The sequence below is a fragment of the Pelobates fuscus genome, chromosome 1 (assembly GCF_036172605.1).
Source record: "Pelobates fuscus isolate aPelFus1 chromosome 1, aPelFus1.pri, whole genome shotgun sequence".
In the NCBI taxonomy this organism is placed as follows: Eukaryota; Metazoa; Chordata; class Amphibia; order Anura; family Pelobatidae; genus Pelobates; species Pelobates fuscus.
In genome coordinates, this window is record NC_086317.1 from 471,581,237 (window position 1) to 471,602,862 (window position 21,626).

Below are 21,626 nucleotides of genomic sequence, written 5' to 3' on the forward strand. Positions count from 1 at the left end.
CATCAATTAATCTGTCAATCTTTGTCGTGTGGCAGTCTCCATTAATCTGTGTTGATCGGCAGCATTGGTTAATCTGTTAATCCTTGTCCTGTTGCAGTCTCCTTTAATCTCTCTTTTGCGGCAGTATCAGTTCATTTGTTAATCTCTCTTTTGCAGCAGTATCTGTTAATCTCTGTCCTGTATCAGTTAATCTGTTAATCTCCGTCCTGTATCAGATAATCTGTTAATCTCTGTCCTGTATCAGATAATCTGTTAATTTCGGTCCTGTATCAATTAATCGTTTACTCTCTGTCTTGTATCAGTTAATTTGTTAATCTCTGTCCTGTATCAGTTAATCTGTTAATCTGTTCATTTCTGTCCTGTGTCTGCATGGATTAATCTGTTAATCTCTGTCCTGTGTCTGCATTGATTAATCTGTCAATCTTTGTCGTGTGGCAGTCTCCATTAATCTGTGTTGATTGGCAGCATTGGTTAATCTGTTAATCCTTGTCCTGTTGCAGTCTTCGTTAATCTCTCTTTTACGGCAGTATCAGTTAATCTGTTAATCTCTGTCCTGTATCAGATAATCTGTTGATCTCTGTCCTGTATTTGATAATATGTTCATCTCTGTCCTGTATCTGTTAATATGTTCATCTCTGTCCTGTATCTGTTAATCTGTTAATCTCTGTCCTGTATCATTTAATCTGTTAATATATGTCATGTATCAGACAATCTGTTAATCTCTGTCCTGTATCTGTTAATATGTCAATCTCTGTCCTGTATCTGTTAATCTGTTAATCTCTGCCCTGTATCTGTTAATCTGTTAATCTCTGTCCTGTATCAGATAATCTGTTAATCTCTGTCCTGTATCAGATAATCTGTTAATCTGTTCATTTCTGTCCCGTGTCTGCATGGATTAATTTGTCAATCTTTGTCCTGTGGCAGTCTCCATTAATCTGTGTTGATTGGAAGCATTGGTTAATCTGTTAATCCTTGTCCTGTTGCAGTCTCCGTTAATCTCTCTTTTGCGGCAGTATCAGTTAATATGTTAATCTCGGTCCTGTATCAGATAATCTGTTAATCTCTGTCCTGTATCTGTTAATCTGTTAATCTCTGTCCTGTATCTGTTAATCTCTGTCCTGTATCTGTCAATCTCTGTCCTGTATCAGTTAATCTGTTAATCTCTGTCCTGTATCAGATAATCTGTTAATCTCTGTCCTGTATCAGTTAATCTGTGAATCGCTGTCCTGTATCAGATAATATGTTAATCTCTGTCCTGTATCAGATAATCTGTTTATCTCTGTCCTGTATCTGTTAATCTCTGTCCTGTATCTGTTAATCTCTGTCCTGTATCTGTTAATCTGTTAATATATGTCCTGTATCAGTTAATCTGTTCATTTCTGTCCTGTGTCTGCATGGATTAATCTGTTAATCTCTGTCCTGTGGCAGTCTCCATTAATATGTGTTGTTTGGCAGCATTGGTTAATCTGTTAATCCTTGTCCTGTTGCAGTCTCCGTTAATCTCTCTTTTGCGGCAGTATCAGTTAATATGTTAATCTCAGTCCTGTATCAGATAATCTGTTAATCTCTGTCCTGTATCTGTTAATCTGTTAATCTCTGTCCTGTATCTGTTAATCTCTGTCCTGTATCTGTTAATCTCTGACCTGTATCAGTTAATCTGTTAATCTCTGTCCTGTATCAGATAATCTGTTAATCTCTGTCCTGTATCAGTTAATCTGTTAATCGCTGTCCTGTATCAGATAATATGTTAATCTCTGTCCTGTATCAGATAATATGTTAATCTCTGTCCTGTATCTGTTAATCTCTGTCCTGTATCTGTTAATCTCTGTCCTGTATCTGTTAATCTGTTAATCTATGTCCTGTATCAGTTAATCTGTTCATTTCTGTCCTGTGTCTGCATGGATTAATCTGTTAATCTCTGTCCTGTGGCAGTCTCCATTAATATGTGTTGTTTGGCAGCATTGGTTAATCTGTTAATCCTTGTCCTGTTGCAGTCTCCGTTAATCTCTCTTTTGCGGCAGTATCAGTTAATATGTTAATCTCAGTCCTGTATCAGATAATCTGTTAATCTCTGTCCTGTATCTGTTAATCTGTTAATCTCTGTCCTGTATCTGTTAATCTCTGTCCTGTATCTGTTAATCTCTGTCCTGTATCAGTTAATCTGTTAATCTCTGTCCTGTATCAGATAATCTGTTAATCTCTGTCCTGTATCAGTTAATCTGTTAATCTCTGTCCTGTATCAGTTAATCTGTTAATCGCTGTCCTGTATCAGATAATATGTTAATCTCTGTCCTGTATCAGATAATCTGTTAATCTCTGTCCTGTATCTGTTAATCTCTGTCCTGTATCTGCTAATCTCTGTCCTGTATCTGTTAATCTGTTAATCTATGTCCTGTATCAGTTAATCTGTTCATTTCTGTCCTGTGTCTGCATGGATTAATCTGTTAATCTCTGTCCTGTGGCAGTCTCCATTAATATGTGTTGTTTGGCAGCATTGGTTAATCTGTTGATCCTTGTCCTGTTGCAGTCTCCGTTAATCTCTCTTTTGCGGCAGTATCTGTTAATCTCTCTTTTGCGGCAGCATTGGTTAATCTGTTAATCTCTCTTTTGTGGCAGTATCAGTTAATCTGTTAATCTCTCTCTTGCGGCAGTATCAGTTAATCTGTTAATCTCTGTTTTGCGGCAGCATTGGTTAATCTGTTAATCTCTCTTTTGTGGCAGTATCAGTTAATCTGTTAATCTCTCTCTTGCGGCAGTATCAGTTATTCTGTTAATCTCTCTTTTGCGGCAGCATTGGTTAATCTGTTAATCTCTGTTTTGCGGCAGTATCAGTTAATCTGTTAATCTCTGTTTTGCGGCAGTATCAGTTAATCTCTTAATCTCTCTTTTGTGGCAGTATCAGTTAATCTTTTTAATCTCTCTTTTGAGGCAGTATTGGTTAATCTGTTAATCTCTCTTTTTCGGCAGCATTGGTTAATCTGTTAATCCTTGTCCTGTTGCAGTCTCCGTTAATCTCTTTTTTGCGTCAGTATCTGTTAATCTCTCTTTTGCGGCAGCATTGGTTAATCTGTTAATCTCTCTTTTGTGGCAGTATCAGTTAATCTGTTAATCTCGCTCTTGCGGCAGTATCAGTTAATCTGTTAATCTCTGTTTTGCGGCAGTATCAGTTAATCTGTTAATCTCTCTTTTGCGGCAGCATTGGTTAATCTGTTAATCTCTGTTTTGTGGCAGTATCAGTTAATCTTTTTAATCTATCTTTTTCGGCAGCATTGGTTAATCTGTTAATCTCTCTTTTGCAGCAGCATTGGTTAATCTGTTAATCTCTGTTTTGCGGCAGTATCAGTTAATCTGTGAATCTCTCTTTTGAGGCAGCATTGGTTAATTTGTTAATCTCTCTTTTGCGGCAGCACACCTTCCACATTGGGCAGGATCAGAACCGCAGTGTTACCTGCATGGTTAGTTCATGTCTTGGGATGTGGATCGCTTTGCAGAGCAGTGCACAAGTCCGGCTATACCATTCCACTTCATTTGAGCAGCTTGCGGAGGTGGATATTGCACCACCAGTGCACAAAATGCTAGCAGGTAAGTACCGCAGAGTACTAGGAGTTCCTCATTGGACATTAGTAAACTATAGGGTGCCTATAATCTGACAGCTGTAATGGTCAAAATGCAGAAACAATACCATACTATTTTACCATCATTTGTCTTACCCGTGTGCCAGTTTTTCCTGATTGGTGGGTATCTCGGAGGTTTAGTTAGATGAGGTGAGCACACATTTTCCTGGGTAATCAGAATTTTAGCTCAATACTGCTTAGATATGATGGGTATTTGGGGTAGTAGATTATATCGCCTCTTTCTTCAAAAGAAAGGGTCATTTCCTTTTTTAAAGATTCTAGCTCCTTCATTTCTTTGTTTGCCTTACATTGGAACAGTTTTAAACTATATTTCCCATAATGCTTATCATTTTTCTGGCGGTATAAGTAGCAGGAATTATAGTTTTACAATATTTGCAGGCACAACATCCCGCGTCACTGCAATATGCAATCCTGGTGCTACAATGTCTAATGAAACATTGCAAACTGTACGACAATCATCACAGTATATGATTTTAAACTACATTTCCTAAGTCATTCAAAAGCGTATGCAATTCCAAGGTTAGAAACAGCGGTTAAGTGTGTGTCATGGATCACGATTTGTTTCAAAGATCACAAGGTTTAAAACCTAAGGTTTTTTCAATCCTTTTGTGGAGAAAACATTCTCCACTGAAACAAATATTCCTAGAAATCTTTGATAAAGAAGGTTGTATGTCTGTAACAAACCGTATGGAAACTTTGTCCAGTTTCCTTTAGAAATCTGAATAATGGTTTTAATTCTCAGTTGTGGGTGGATAATCTGTGTCAATACAGGCCACAAATATGTCAGATAACATCGTTTTTGATTTCTCGATGTATAAAATTCCAAAATAAGAAATCATTTCTGGGTGGAACAGAAAACAGATATGAAAGGGCTTGGTCAGCTTATGTTCTCGTTCTTCCTATAAACATTTAGAGGAGGTTTTTAATTTTGCCAATGTAATATGTTCTGGCTTTCCATAGGTTCTGATGCCATAATACGCCAACACAAGTCCGCATGTCTGCGGATCACAGCTCTCTTGGCCTGCAAGGACCTGCTGTGGATCGGAACCAGCGCCGGAGTGGTGCTCACTCTCTCCATCACCACCAGCACCAACACTTTGAAAGGCCCACTCAATCCAGTGGGCTTGTCTCAAGGACACACTGGCCACGTCCGCTTCCTCACTTCCGTGGAGCTGCCAGATGGGTTTGATGTCAGCTTTCCTGTACCTGGGGATCAAGGTGGGTATCTCGTATTACTCTGCCAGTGCTATTATTACATTCTGCAGCAGGGTTAACTTTATTATTATGGGTATTGCGGCAAGCCTATTCTAATTGGCCTCGCTCACGAACCCCTTTGCCTTTATTCCCCTCCTTCCATCTCTGTGTTCTATCCCTTGATTTTAGTGCTCCTTCTTCCATCTTGGTACCTTCACTCAATTATTTCATCACACCTTTTCACATCTCAGCACCCACAATTACATGACCCCTCAGGACACGCAACATGCTCTTATTGAATGAAATCGCCTATTCTAGCAATTATATTTATTACCTTAATCACTAGTTTTAAATTTGTTTACCTTACAATACAATACAATATTTGATTTGGTTTATTCATCAAAAACCAAAGTTGGTAGAAATAATCCCTGATTCGTTCCGTTCTGGAATATAGTCTTCTATAAAGAGGCATGAAGTGTGCTACATGTTTCTTCCCCAAAGCATTACTCCAAATTCTCTGGAAAGGAATGTTAATATACATTAGTGTTTCTTACACAACTGCATCTCCTGACTCTCTCAACAGGTAATGGGCAGCCATCGGATATAGAGAAGAAGGATTCTTCAAGACCCAGACCTTCCCCTATGACTCAGTCAAAATCAAAAATTTTAGTCATCAGTGGTGGAGATGGATATGAGGACTTCAGGCTAACCAACAGCAGTGAAACAGTAGGGAGGGACGACAGTACCAACCATCTACTTCTTTGGAGAGTCTGAGTTGTGTCCAACCAGAATGTGGCCTGGGGGCCCCCATCTGCGTCACTGCTGCCTCCTTATTTTCTGTCCAGCTTCTCTGTTGACTTGTCCTGAATGTACATAAACCTGCTCGCTCAAATATCCATCCACGACCTACTTCACCACGATGCAGGATCTAAAGCCTTCTTTTGAGAGGCTCAATTTGTGCGTAGGAAGGGCATGGCTTAATGGCCAAAGAGTTGATCTAATGGAAGAAATGGTTATTTATATAGTGTACAAAAAAAATGTAAAAAAGGAAGGAAGAGGGAGGTATGTTTGCCAAAGGCCTTGTTTACCAAGTGGTACTTGAGCATCGAGACTGTGTTGTGCCTACAACTCTATCTAACTGCGACTGAAAAGGTAATTGGAATAAAAAGGACGTTAGTCATTTCAATGTACCATTCCAGTTTTACCTGAACACAGCTCTCCACAGTCTCTACGTCCACAAAGGTGTTAACCACTAGTTACTGCTTAGCAGCATTGCATTGCTAGTGGAATCATCCCAAATGCTCTTCATCACGTTTTTGGGGGTTTTTGTTTGTTTTGTTTTTTTTTGTGTTCGTGATCTCAATAAGACCACATCACAATACCATGAATCATTCATCACTCGTCCACTCCAAAAACTGGATTCCCAGTGGGCTTGTCCGTACACTCCATACCTGTGGCTTTAAAAACTTGGCTCACGTGTTTCTGGCTCTGTAAGCCATTTGTTTAAAAGAAAAAAATGTTTATTTATTGTCAAGTGAAAGCTTGCGTTCTAAAGTTTTAATATTTTTAGTGTGGAAAAAAAAATGGTAACGTGCATCACTCATTGCTTTCTGTCAGGTGATAAAACCAAAATTTGGTTCTAGGTTTCCTACGGCACTGGAGGGTAGACTTAGGACAGAGTTAGCCAAAAGAAAGCCTGCCGTGTGGGGCAAAACAACTGCCATGATTCTTTGCCAGTCTGTCAAAGGCCTACCTGCTGGCTAACCCTGGCTTTGGTTAAAATGAGATGGCAACGGAGTAAATGAACTGGTAGCATCCGTTCGTCCTGAGGACAGAATCGTGTTATCCACTTTCAAATGTTGCAACTTTTCTGGACTTTAAAACTCTCAACATCAACATGTGAGGATATATCTTACTATCCTTGAGGGATAATGAAGAAACTCTGATATAGTTATGCTAAGGTACTGCAGAAATTGATAAATGTATATCCCAGCTTCCATTAAAGGAATATTTAGAGAGTTTTCTTTTTAACCTAGAACACTACCCCTCCCACCCATTTCGTTTGAGTCCTGATCTCCACTTTGTGGGTGTTTGGAACATCCTGTTCCCTGACGTTTGATCCCTATGGCTGAGGCGCCAAATGATTTTAGTAGTTGTCAGTTTGTGGAATGTCCGCTGTATCTCCTGAACGCTGATATTCTGTCATGGCAGACAGTAGAACCTAGTATACTACTGTGTATTCTTCCTCTGGGAAATGAAGTGTGCTACAACTGGCCAAAAAATAAGATGCACTGCTCCTCTGATGTTTTGGGGTCTGTATTTTTATCCACCCCTGCCTTAGACCGTATGAATTTTCTCACTTGAGCAGAGAACCAGAGACTCCAGACTACATGAGGAAAAATGTTGAGTGTTAACAGATCCTATCTGTTTCACTTCCAGCAAAGCATCATTATAAAGGATACGATGTAGGTATTCCTCTACAAATCTAATAGCATTTGGCGCCCTCTGTGTGTGGGGAATTAGTTGCACTTTTTTTATTTATTTCATTTAAAAAAAAAAAAAAAAACATTTTTAGTGACTTGTAAAATTAGTTTGCTCTTATTGGATAAGAAAATACAAATCACACAGTTCAACCCAAAGAAGGCAATTTAAAGTGTTCATACCACTGTGATCTGCAATGCCAGTCACTAAACGTCTGGCTGAGCATGATGAGATGTGTTTTGTATGGCCATGATACAGTCCAGGTGTATTGTGAGTTTTACTCCCCAACCTGTAGAGAACGAGCAGGGAAACGCAATTTAGTCTAAAGCAGTCTAGTTGCCAAAAAGTCTGTTATTTTCATTAATGTCAATATGATCTATCTTGGAGGGATTGAAAATGGCAGAATGAAAATTTGGGGGAAACTATTTTTATTTTTTTGTGACCACTTTTATTCTGAATTCTGGTTCAAGTTATCACTAGAGAGCAGCCGGATTGGTTTATCCGGTCACCAAGAAATTGCATTTGATCTAAAATCATCTTTCCCAAAATGGAAACATTAAAGGGATTAAAAAGAAACATAATGATATCAATAAAAATAATGGGCCTTTTTTTAACTGTTTCAAACAATCCCAGTACTGCTGAAATTGTGTAAGAATGTGTAACTTCCTCACTGACTTCATGTGAGACAATGGAACCTGTGTCTTTATAAAATCTTCATTCAAAATGTTTTCAGAATCTAGTGCCTGCAGTCATTGTGTTCTCATTTCTACCACACAGGTAAAGAGAGTATGGAAACGTATAGGGACACACTGAGGTTGAGTTGACCCCATATACAATGCATTCAGTTATATTAAAAAATAACAATAACAAAATAAACTTTATAAGATACGCTACTTTGAGGTTTCTGCATTTGCTGTAAATATCCAGGATTTGCAGCCTCTTGCAGTGAGCTCTGTCCAGACCAGAAAGTATCGGAAGCCTGTCATCCAACCCTAGACATTTCATTGTTTCAGAGGGTCTGCATGGGTTTATGGGACATTTAACGCCCAACAATCGTTTCATTCCTCATAAAGCATGAGCAAAACTGCGTTCCCTAATTTTAGAAAGCAATAGTCATCTTGATATTTATTTGTTGGCATTATACAAAACTCGTTACACTTATTCCAGAGTATATTTATAAACTGCTGGTCCTTATCTAATTCATTAGTAAACCTGAGATATGTCATTTTATCAGTATTCCATTTATCTACGACTAAATTAATCTATTTCTCCCAGAATCCCTTGCATATTCCATGCGCACGTATACCTGCAGTAACGGAACTTACAGACAGTTTGGTTATGGGAGTATCAAACAGAAATACTACCTAGAGACCCAAGTACTACAAATATCTACACTCATTATCCGTGTCTCTTCATATTATTCACAGAGGTGTATTCACTTGTAGAGAATTTACAAGGATCCTGCATATATTAGGTGAAGAATTGCCAAACTTTAAGAATAGCAGCATTGCAGAATGCGTCCAGTTTAGCTATTGTATTCATCCTGGGGTGTATAGTAAGCTATAGTCTGTCTGAGGCTGGATACTATACAGTAAGACCAAAGTGGAGCAAAGTGAAATATGTGACTGTAGGTGAGTGGGAGATTTTTTTCACATGAACGGTTTTCCTTGTACATGAACACCAGTGATTACAGTCTCAATGCAGAGTCTAATTATTTTGACATTAGAGCAATTCTTAATAGGGACCTAAGACCCCAAGGATCTCAAAATGGTTTAACAAACCAGGGGGATGTCACTTGTAGATTTTTTTTACCATATCTCCCAGGATCAAGAAGGAGAAGCCTTCTGTTACTCAATTGCCTACCGTAACCTAGAGTTCCATATGCGTTTGGTTTAATGAACATCCTTAGAGAAATGACAAGAATTGTCTCAAAGAAAGAAAACTATAGCGGAGTTTATTCTGCTCACCAGCCATATCTGAGCCTGACTGCCAGTTCATATTATTATATCGCATTTATTCCAGCGTAGAACAAAGTGAATAAAATATTGAATGTTTTTTCTTAAAATACTTGCGCGTGTGTGCCTGACCAGGGCTGATGCACATAGGAGCCACACGTTTATCATGTATTCTGCATGGAAGCTGCAGCCTGCAACATAGTAAGTCCCCTCTCCACTTCCCATGCTTGCCGTGTGATAGAGGAGCTGCAGTCTGCAACTTGAAGGTCCAAAGAAGAGACACACAACATAAAAAAACGATTCAACAGACAATTGTTTTCCCCTTTAATGATTGTGGACGCAGTGATTAACCAGCCCGATGCAACTCGCATGTATCCCATAACAGCGCCTTCGATATCTGACCTTCCTGTATTTTATGTGTGTTGTGGCACTGCCTGCACTGTGCAGCGTGAATGGGTAAATATTTACCTATTATCACTATTACAATATACCATTATCACTACCACTAAATATTTTTAGCACGTTCCTCTCTACAGTCCATGCAGGCTTCCATTTATTAAGGGTCCGTAGACGTCATATATGGTAGACGTCATTTGGTGTGTTTTCTCAACACTGATAATGGCTGCAAGATTTACCATAATTTCGAAATGCCATACTGCAGGATCCCTCACTGATTAAAGACCTGATTTCCAATGATCTTGAATTCTGCATAGTGCATTGTATAACTTGTCCTTCCATGAAACCTGTCTATATCTAAATATAATTTCAGGAAGTATTACTTTACTGAGAGGGTAGTGGACGCATGGAATAGGTTAACACAGGGAGGGAGTTTAAGCATGTGTGGGAGAGGCATAAGGCTATCCTAGACTTTTTAAAATAGTTTTTATTGAAACATTTAAAAGATTACAATAAAATGAACAATCAATATGATATAAGTAAAATATTGATACAACAAACAAACCTGGATATAATGTAATAAATAATTATCTGGAAGTGGTGAATCCTTAATAAATCAAATGTAGAATAATATGGTACAAAATATCACAATAGACTTAAGATAAGGTCAGGGACTTACGAAAGTATTTAGACTATATGGGCCAAACGGTTCTCATCTGTCGTCACATTCTATGTTTCTATCCATGTTTTGCCCATAAATATATATAAGGGAAATGGGTCCGTTATATCTGGTGGGTCTGACAACCATAACTGTGAAAATCTGGTTTCTACAGAACATTTCTATGAAGTGCCTGCCATCCCTTGCGGCGGAGTTTCACAACAACTTATTTTATATTTGAAACATCACTGTCATTTGAAAATGTCTTCCCTCTTCCCATAAATCCAATTAAAACAATAAAGCATGGATTATTATTTAATCTAAGCAAGGGATGGTTCAGATAGAATTAACCCTTTAAGAATGGTCGGTGTTAATTTATGTCGGCTGCCATCTTTGACTTTCAACTGTGAGTGACCATTATTGATACAACAGAGATCGTGTGATGTCAGCAGCCAATCAGATTCCGTGATTAGCAGATTAGCTTCTAGCATTCCACTGTACAGGGGATAAGAGGAAATGGCTCATTAAACTCTTGAATATTTTGTGTCTCCAACATTTAGACAAAAACAAAAAACTGCTGAATCAATTTAAAAATGTTGAACACAAATTATAGGCATTTTTTTAAAATGCTATATGGTGGTGAAAAGACTGCGTTCGACAAAAGAACCACGTCAGCTAGACGTACTAAGGAATGGGTATGACTTGTTAACATTTCCCTTATTTGCCAAAATTCCCGTCAAACTAAGATGCAATAAAATGTGATCCTCTCGTCGTGTGTCGCTTTAGTGTAATCAGCACACAATACATTCAAAACTTAGACTTACTGTGTATAACTATATGCATTAGCACTAATTTTGCCATTTATTGCAATTTCTTGATCAACCTATATTACGTGCTGAGCTGTATCTGAAACAGACTGTCCATCACATATTTCTGAACGCATTATATATGATAACGCATTAAAAAGTCAGTCTAGGTCCCAGATTATATTATTTGGATCTTTCACGGTGCATAACTTTTAATTTCATTTCTAAGGCTGACATCTATGGATTAACCCATTCAGTCCTGCGGTGCAATGTATTTACCCACAATCCTTGCCAGTATCGTATATCACACGGTTCACAGAATGTCTCCAGTTTTAACCCCTCTCAGTGCTGCGGAACTAAACAGTGAATTGATAATGTTACCGTCTGCCTTGCAGTGCTTACTCTTCTGTCACTGAAAGGGTTAAAGAAAAGATACCTATTTTATTTTTTTGTGGGAGCGGGGGGAAGAAATTATAAAAAAAAAATATAAATATATATATCTAAAATCCCAAATGTATTGTAAATAGTGACTTAACATTATATGGCCTTTCCTGTACATAGTGTTCTCCGTGTCTCTGGATTGTTAAAATAATAATGCATATTTTTATATAACTTGTGTATAGTTCCTCCTGGCACGTCAGTGGTGTTCACATATAACCGCTCCTATGGGAGACGGTACGGCTGCCATAAATCTGTCCTTTTTTTTTTTTTTGATCACTGTGGATTCTTTGTAATTAAAGTTCACTAGTGTCGGATTTTGTGTGACGTGAGTTTTATTTCCTTTCTTCTATACAAGAAATATCAACCTGGTGGCCCTCTGTGAAATCTGTATTCTATAATCGGTGAGGTTTGTGTCTTCCCATACTGCATCCCAGATTACACGCAATGTTTTTTTGTTGTTATGTTTTGTTTTTTTCCTGTCCTCAGGACACTGAAATCACTTTCCCACATAGCAATAAAACAAAATCAGCTTTGTAGCCTTGATAAAACCTTTCCATACCTCCCAACAAACAGGCCCGCGGAATAGGAACGGGGTGGGCCGACCTTTTGAGGAGTCTGCCACGAGCAACATCCATAACAGTCCACTGACAGACTGACTGGCCTGCCCCCATCCTCCATGACCGTACAGGAAGCACTGTTAAAGTCCTCCATGCATGGTCCTAGTGCGCACTACACAAGCACATCTATGGAGGCACTCGCGCTGTGCTGCTCGGGGACGTTTTCATTGTGTTCCAAGATGTAAGACACCAGGGAACTAAAGCAGGTCAGGACCATAAAATCGGGACTGTCCCACCAAAAGCAGAACTGTTGGGAGGCCTTGCTGTGTGCCTTCACATGGAAATCAAAGATCTTTATCACTGGCCCAAAGGCACTTCTCTGCAAAAGAGAGAGGAAAGCGAGGGGAGAGGAGGAGCCGGGAGGGTAAATGTTCCTCCCGCGAGCTTGGCAATTCAGACCGCTGCCGAGGGTTACCAAGGCAATGCTCCAAAGAGCTCGCAAGCAGAATGAACTCTGCCGCAGCAGGAGGAACTGCAGGCTAGAGTTACTATTACCACTGGGCCATTAGGTCCTGCAATAACTCCCTCCCTGAGAAAAAGGTAAGAAGAGTGGGGACATAAAGTTTTGTTGCTTTTTCTTTTTTTAAATAATATATAAAACAAAATTATATATATATACACACACATATACATATTGGCTCACAGCCCCCCACATAATATATAGGACCTATAACATCCAACACAGTAACAAACTGCACCTCTCACACACACACACACACACACACACTTTTAAGTTAATCACACATTTAATCACACTGAACACACACGGAACATCACACACATTGTAAGTCTCACACACATTGTACCTCGTACCCCTCACACACACACGCACCCCACACACGCACAATGTACCCCACACACACCACACACGCACAATGTACCCTTCACACACATTGCCCCCCATCACACACTGCACCCCTCAAACACATGAAACCTCACACACAGTGCACCCCTCACACACACTGCACCACTCACACACACATAGAACCCCTCACCCACATTGCACTCCTCTCACACACATATGGAACCCCTCACAAGCACACAGCTCCCTTCACACATGCTGCACCCCTCATACACACTGCATCCCCTTTAAACACTACATCCCAATTTTGACATTGGATGCCAGTATATATGTATACAAATGAGTCGATAAAATAAACGCTTTGCAATATGTATCAATGATCTAATACACAGTAGCAGGCCACCATTTTATCTTCACATAAGTTTCAATTCTTCTTCAAAGTCCTAATTGGATCATTATTCAGGAAGAAACACCCCCAATGGCTGAAGAAACTATAACTATATATATCTGTACAGAGGCAGTGATGCCATTAATGTATTGGTGAGGTCCTGGAAGGCGGATATCATCATCATCATCATCTCGCTGAAGCTAGTAAGTTGAAAGGTGAATCATCAGACGATATTATTATTATTCCCGTTGCATCTTGATGCATTATGGGAACATATAGCTGTGGAGCCCTCGTAGTTTTTTTTGTGATGGGTCAAAAAAACGCAGATTTAATACAGCGTTAATGTTTCATGCTATTTTTTTTTATTAGCCACTTAGTAACTCTGGTTAAAGGAACGCAATAGTGTCAGGAATACAAACATATACAAACTAACTATTTATGTTGCATCACATGGAAAGGTATTTTTATCTTTTCTCTACCTCCATGGAATACACTACACTTGCCCCGCTAACCAGCATCTTGTGAATTAATGCTTCTCTATGAGGAAAGTTCAGTGTCTGCATGCAGAGGGCAGAGACACTGAATGACAGTGCTGTTTACTCTGCAGCACTGCCCCAGGAAGCACCTCTAGTAGCCATCTGAGGAGTGGCCAGTGAAGTTATCACTAGGCTGCAATGTAAACACTGCATTTTCTCTGAAGAGACCGTGTTTACAGCAAAAAGCCTGAAGGTAATGATTCTACTCACCATAACAAATTCAATAAGCTGCAGTTCTGGTGACTATAGTGTCCCTTTAAGTGGCCATCTACACCTGATTGGAGTCAATGCTGTTCCTCCTTATGTGAAAACTGCTGGTGTTATTTTATTTAGCAGTTTTTGAGCCAAGCCCATCGGTGAATTAGGTATAAACTAGTTAGCCTCTCCGGAACCCTGCTATCATCCTCATGCTGCTTTAAAATGTCACAAACTAAAGTGATGATTGTCAGAGGCCATTTGTAGCTGGTAAAATATTTTATAAATAAATATCCTACTAATTGGCAATTAACCTAACATGACTCACCTTTGGAGCAGCATTGAACACAAAACACTGTATGCAGTATTAACACTGTGCTAGTTCAGGCTAACGGCACAGGAACAGAAAGAAAAGATGACACATACACAATGTTTGCTGAAAACAATATAATGTGCCCTAATCAGACTGCAGTCTGAGGTTTTATTATGTTCTGGTTTTTATGGAAACAGTGATAATATTGTTATTCTGACAGTAAGTGTCCCAGTTCCACACAAATATTTTGCAAGTCCTCCAAAATGAATAATGAAGTGCTTAGTTCCGTAACCATGGTGACACGGCGATAGATTTACTAAGATTTTTGATAAGCTGATGGTTATAGGTAATGCATACAGCAGGGCGTCTGTCAAGTCAACGGTGACCTGTGCAATGTGTATCATTATAAGAGTCTGGTAAAACCAGTCTCCAGGCATATTGCTAAATTTAGTCCAAATTCTGGAGATAGATTTCGGACTGAGTAACGTGATCAGTTCATTTGCATCTCACAATTTAGTAAATAAATCCCCAGTATATTAACCCACCAACCACTCTGCTCAGCGAGATTTTTATTGCAATATGCCGTTTGTGTGTTTATTACTTGCTTTGTTTCAAGGGATTGATTTTCACATTTTCACTGACAGTTCTGTGTGGTACAATTAGATTTCATAGAAATGAAAAATACAAAGACACCAAAGTTTCCATGACAACTTCATAAACCCAGTAACGACGGTCCTTTTTAATGAAACGAATAGGCCATAGCAGCTTCATATTATCCGTGTTCGGGAAATGGACCTGAAATAGACTGAAGGACATTGGCCGATACCACGTCTGACAAAAACTGGATTATTTACTGAAGAGATCATTTCAAATGTAATGTTAAAGTAGCTGAATGGAAGTTTACCAGACTTACAGTTTGGCCATTTTTACCTTAAATTTCAAATTCAATTTGAATTCTCATTTAAAGGAATCATAGTGCCAGGAAAACAAACCCGTTTTCCTGGTACTATAGGGTTAATAGGTCCCTCCCCTCCCATGGCGCTAAAGGTTAAAACCGCCTCAGCCACTTACCTGAATCCAGCGTAGATGTCCCTCGGCGCTGGGTCAGGCTCCGCCCACGCTCCTCCCCCACCAACGTCAGCCGGCGGGGGAGACCTAATGCGCATGCGCGACAATAGACCTCCCCATAGGAAATCCTTATTCAATGCTTTCCTATGGGGAAAATCTGACACTGCATGATAATGAACCAAAAGTCAGTTTGGATTACGGAGAAGCCCTCTAGTGCCCTCTACTAAGGGCAGACTTAGAGGTGCAATGTAAACATTACAGTTTTCTGGACCCGCATTGCAGCACTAAGTGCAATTAGCTGAAGTGGTCTGGGTGCCTACAGTGTCATTTTAAGTAAATAACTCTGAGTGAGATTTTTCTTTTACAAAAGGTTGTGAAGGGAACTTGTAATGATGTTATAATTCAGGGTTATGATGTCACAAAAATGAATGATGTAATGCCCTACTGAGATGTCTCAGTGTAGGAACATATTGTCCCAGTGGCGTACACATGACCAATGGGGCCCCGGTGCGAAAATTGATCCGTGGGCCCCCCCCGCACGCTTACTCTGCGCAGGCCGGGGCCGCAACACATGGCGGCGGGCACCTGGTCGCAGGGGTTGCAGGGCTGCGACCGCGGTATGTACACTAGTGCATGCAGATGCACACACACTTAAAGGACCACTACAGACACCCAGATCACATCAGCTCAATGAAGTGGTCTGGGTGTCAGGTCCCTCTAGTTTTAACCCTGCAGCTGAAAGCATAGCAGTTTCAGAGAAACTGCTATGTTTCACTGAGGGTTAATCCAGCCTCTACTGGCTGTCTCACTGACAGCCGCTAGAGGAGCTTCCGCGATTCTAAGACACTGAACGTCCATAGGAAAGCATTGAGTAATGGAAAAAAGGGGAGAAAAGGCTGCGCCAAGAGATACAATAAAATAAGTCCCAATAAAAATATAAAAAGGATATATATAAATATATATAAAAGTCAATATAAAAAGGAGGATAAATGTCTATGTTGCGCTGGTGTTCTCTCTTCTTATGATGCTTTGGATCCTCCCGTGATATGTAAAATATAAAAGGGAAAAGGACCAATGGTGCAGATTGTGGGGTACGTGGAAAATGAAGAATAAAGATGTAATAAACTCACATTTGTATGAGCTATAACCAGCTCAGGTGGAATGGGCGTTCTGCAGTATAATCCCTGCTAGTAGGATATCAGGAAATTCTGATCCACTGGTGCTGTCCAATTCTCAGGAGAAGGGAGACAAATATATAACAGATAGTGCTCTCTGAAGATAAGATGTGGTATATACAAAACAAAATAAATATACTCACAGTATACAGTGCAGATGACACTGCACTTGAGATATGGCGTGGGTGGTATAATCCCCACCTTAGGATATATAAAATGCCAGGAAAGGATAATATAAAATTGGAGTGATAAAAATATATATAATAAAAATATGAATGGCACAGAGATAAAGCCAAACGTAATTTATTATTAAAAGTATACAATAAAATCCATTAACGCGTTTCACCTCAAGGGTTTTATCAAAATGGAATAACATGTTATTCCATTTTGATAAAACCCTTGAGGTGAAACGCGTTAATGGATTTTATTGTATACTTTTAATAATAAATTACGTTTGGCTTTATCTCTGTGCCATTCATATTTTTATTATATATATTTTTATCACTCCAATTTTATATTATCCTTTCCTGGCATATTATCCTTTCCTGGATTATTAGCGCTAACCTACTCTACACTTTTTCAAGCATTGAGTAATGCTTTCCTTTTTTTTTTTTTTTTAAATTCTTTATTTATTATAAGGTTACAATATAACATACATCAGTAACATTTTCAATATAAACCATTAGGAGCACTTCAAGGCAGGCATAAAAACATATAGGTTGCATATGAGTACAATAGTAACAGAACACAACCTGTTGCGCTAGGTGTGCTAGATTGTGCTACCGCCCCAACGTGCCGCCCAGGTTCAGGGTGCTCCACCTTAATTTTTTATTAAGTGTAAAACGAGAAAAGAGGAAAGAAAGAGACTCGGTTGGTCCGAACGCCTGATTTGAGATAGCCAGGATGACATGTTGACGGCATCTGTTGGGCCTTGTGGTATTCAAGTATACTTACCCACTCCCACCTTAAATGGAAGGCAGCCTCAGTAAGGGTGCGGTTGAACCATATTAATTTCCGGCAGCAGTAGCTCTGTGGAGGTAGTGTGAGGATTGTGCCGTCAGATAGTAGGGGGTATAGGGACCATGTGGAGTCAATAGTGAAAAAATAGCGATAGAAAGAAAGAAAGAGAGAGAAGGAGATGGTAAGGGGGATCGGGAAAGGGTTTAGGGGAGGGGGGGGGAGGGGAAGGGGGGTGCCGGGACCCATTAACTCCTTCGAACATTTAAGTATCAGTACACGTGGGCAGTGGGTGAGCCATATTTTGACGGTTGAAAGGTGTGTGACATCGATGGGGTATCGTATAGCTTGCTAGTTTCCCGGTTGGGACCCTATAGTCCCGTACAGGAGAAAAAATTCGGGAGTATCAACCGGTGCAGACATGTCGAGAGGGGTGGGGTGGATGGGGGGCAAGCCCACCCCCCCCCCTCTCAACCGCCCACCCCGCTATCTATCCATGGAGCCCAAACCCTCTCAAACTTCGCATGCGTGCCTCTGACCTTGGCCGTCAGTTTGTCCATTAGGAATGTATCTTTAATCTTGTGTAGGACAATATTTAGTGGGGGAGTAGTATTTTGTAGCCACATTTGTGCTAGGGCCCGTCTAGCGGCCAAATTTACTTTGTGAATTAGTAGCTGTTCCGTTCTGGACCAGCCTTCCATAGGCCTGGCCAGAAGGAAGACCCAAGGGTCCAGAGTGATCTCTCTATCAAATATAGTCTTCAGTAACTCTGCTATCTGTTTCCAGAATTGCTGAATCATCGGGCATTCCCACCACATATGCATGTATGTTCCCGTATTGCCACAACCTTTCCAGCATAAGTCTGTGGGTGTTTTATGCATCCTATGAAGTTTAACCGGAGTGGTGTACCACCTAAACATAGTCTTGTAGGCTTGTTCCTGCATGGAGACACACACCGACGAAGTCGCAGCGGCCTCCCAGATATCCTGCCAGTCCACCCCCTCAAGCTCTTCGCCCAGATCGGCCTCCCACTGTGCTATATAGGTGAGTGCTCCCCACTCCGAGGTGGAGGTACTTAAGAGAGCGTATAGGGCAGTGATAAGGCCTTTCGGGAATTGCCCAGAGCGTAAATACCGGGTCGCAGGGGCGGCCGGGCCCCCCCTGGTGGGCCGGGCCCGGTCGCAGCCGCGACCCCTGCGACCCTGGTATGTACGCCACTGTATTGTCCTAGTGCAGCATACAGCAATGTCATCCTCCTTAAATGCAGAATTTGACCTTTTTAATTTTTTGTAATGTTTCATAATAATTGTAACTTTTTGTAAATATGATTATTAGTATTTTTCCTTTAATATTAGCAAAATGCATTGTCATCTTTTATTTGTTATTAAGTATTTAATCATATACAAACTACAATTTAATTTTATTTTATTTTCTTCTTTTCCAATATTTGCATAACTTATTTTATTACATTGTCACTGTTTTTCTATAAACTTAGGTTTTAATATTCTGTATGTTCTCCTCCTGCTATAAATACACTTCACCTCTTTGCCCTTCATACATACTGCCCACCTTCATATTCCACCCCTTTGCCCTTCAATAAAATGGCCGCTTATAATTGACACTTCACTCTACTAAGACTGTCCCCACACCCCCTATCCCGTTAATATCGACGTTCCGATCACGTCATTAATTTCGGACGTGATCTGGACTACATTTCCCTCCATGCACAGCGAATACACACGGCACTATGCCGATCCTGCCACCCGCCCGCCTCATTGGTTTAAAATGGCCGCGCCCTCGCCATCTAACTACCTAATTTCTTCCCCCCCTCGTATAAAAATCGATTTCTTTCCATCTCCCACAGGTCATATGTGGGCTCAGTATAACCCTATACTATAAAAATATAAAAACAAAGATTATTTTTTACTGTTTTAATATGTCAACCTATTATATGTGTAATTGAAAGTCATGTGACCGCGGTCACGTGGTAATGACGCCATTTTGGCGCCAATCTTTGAAATGCTTGCCATTTAGCTGCCTATATCATGTGAATAGCCAGGATTGTTTGCTCTACACTTGAAAAAGCCTACTGTTTGGCGAAACGCGTTGTGTATTTTTACTCTGTTTTAAATTAAAGTATTTTGTGACTACCACTTACCTTGGGTTAGTACATTTACTTTATATGTTGCTGTTTTATCCTGGCTGATTTTTAATCATTTTGAACAAGATCCAGTACTTCAAAAGAAATCCCTGGTGGGGATTATTCCACCCACGCTTGGTTCATAGAGCAGTGTGACTGCTCTGAACACTGTAAGTACGTTTCTTTTTATTCCACTGTTATTTTATATATGGAAAACACTATGGGCCCTCTCTTGTGATTTTATTTTCATAAGACTGGCACTGCAAGCATCACTAGAGGAATATCCTACACGTGGGGAGTTTAAATACCACTGTATGCTGTTTTACTCAGAGCTGGTCATAGCTCTTCAAATTGTAAGTTGGCACTCTTAGGACCTCAGTGTTGTCTGTTGTTGCAGTATTACCAAAGTTATTGCACCATTGGGTTTTTCAATCTTTTATATATTTTATATGCTGACGTCTGTCTGGGATGGTGTAAAGAATCTTGTGAAGACACCTCCAATTGTCCAGCAATATCCTACATGTGGGGAGTATTAAATACCACTGTATGCTGTTTTACCTAGAGCTGGGCTTAGCTCTTAAAATTGTAAGTTGGCACTTCTTCATGTCTGTGTTGTTCGTGATCCTTTCCGCATTACGGTTTTGCGCTATTGGTCTCCCCTCTCTGCTTTTGTATTCCATATTCGACTACTGAGATTCCAAAGCAAGAACACAAGAACATTCACTCAAGGTCTACATTGTACCTATAGAGACTTTCTCATCTTCCCTTATTTTATTTAGCGCACACTGTATGTGTTGTCTTTTGTTCTCTCCATTCTCTGAAGGGTTTGAGGGTTACCCTTCCTCTCAGGTGTGCAGCTTTATCCCCCTTGTGATCAGTACTGTAGCGCTGTTCCCTCCCCTTTTTTCTAACTAATGTCATCCTCCTAGATGTGATGTTACAATGCAGCGACAATTATGTCAGGGCCACGATATTACAGTGCAAAATGCAGTGACATCCTCCTCGGATATACCAATGTAGAGGAGTGATGTCATAGATATGATGTCACAATATGAAGGCAGTCAAACATAATATTGCAGTGCAGGGATCGACACAAGCTTTGAATCTCACAAGGCTACTTAAAATCACCTATCTCCGAAAATAAATGTGGGGATTCAGTTCCACCATACGGCCATATTGTGTAAAATGTAAAACTATTGTTATGTGTGTACTGTTCCTTAGTCTACATTTTGTATACATTTTGGTCTCTACGGCAGCACCACTGCTGAGAAATGCATGTTCTGGGTTTGCCCCCAATTCCCCTTTCTATCTTTGTGCAGACATTTGTGATGTCACAATGTAACTTTCATGATTTGCAGACGGTCGTGTTAACATCCTTCCTGTGATGTCACAGTGTAGTTATATAGTTATGAGGGGTGGCTGGGACCCCTACAGAGAGATTTAGCGCTAAAGGCAAGTCTTTTTCTTTTGTCATGTATCAGAGATTTTAAAAAATCATATTCCCAGTGGTGAATCAGCCCCTAAGTGCTCTTGGAATAGATTTGTCTTTTCTGATCATCAATAATCAATTTATCTCTTGGACCTTTTCTAGCCTATTTATTTTTTATTCCTTTGTTCGTGGATATATTATTTACTTCATGTGTTTTACTTATCTTTGAGCTTTGTATTATTTATTGTTTTATTTTATTCTACATTTAATGACAGGTTAATCTGTCTTGTTGAGGTTATACAAACCCATCATGGAAGGAAGTGCTCCAAGAGGTGCAGCTAGCCCAGTGTATAAAATAATTTCCATTTATCCTGCAGTCACTTTATTAGAATAACCCAGTGGGGTCCACCAGTCTCCAGTATCTTAAAGGTACACTCCAC

The 21,626-nt window shown here is 39.9% G+C and overlaps 1 protein-coding gene across 1 annotated transcript in view; it reads left to right on the forward strand.

The window, feature by feature from the left end:
• ARHGEF17 (Rho guanine nucleotide exchange factor 17) overlaps positions 1–11,880 on the forward strand; it is a 243,454-nt gene extending 231,574 nt beyond the window's left edge. Inside the window, exons 19-21 of the mRNA XM_063431681.1 lie at positions 3,408–3,582; positions 4,596–4,853; positions 5,413–11,880. Of these exons, the coding sequence (XP_063287751.1) occupies positions 3,408–3,582; positions 4,596–4,853; positions 5,413–5,603 (624 nt within the window). The 3' untranslated portion in view covers positions 5,604–11,880. The remainder of the gene's footprint in view (positions 1–3,407; positions 3,583–4,595; positions 4,854–5,412) is intronic.
• Positions 11,881–21,626: the final 9,746 nt, after the last annotated feature.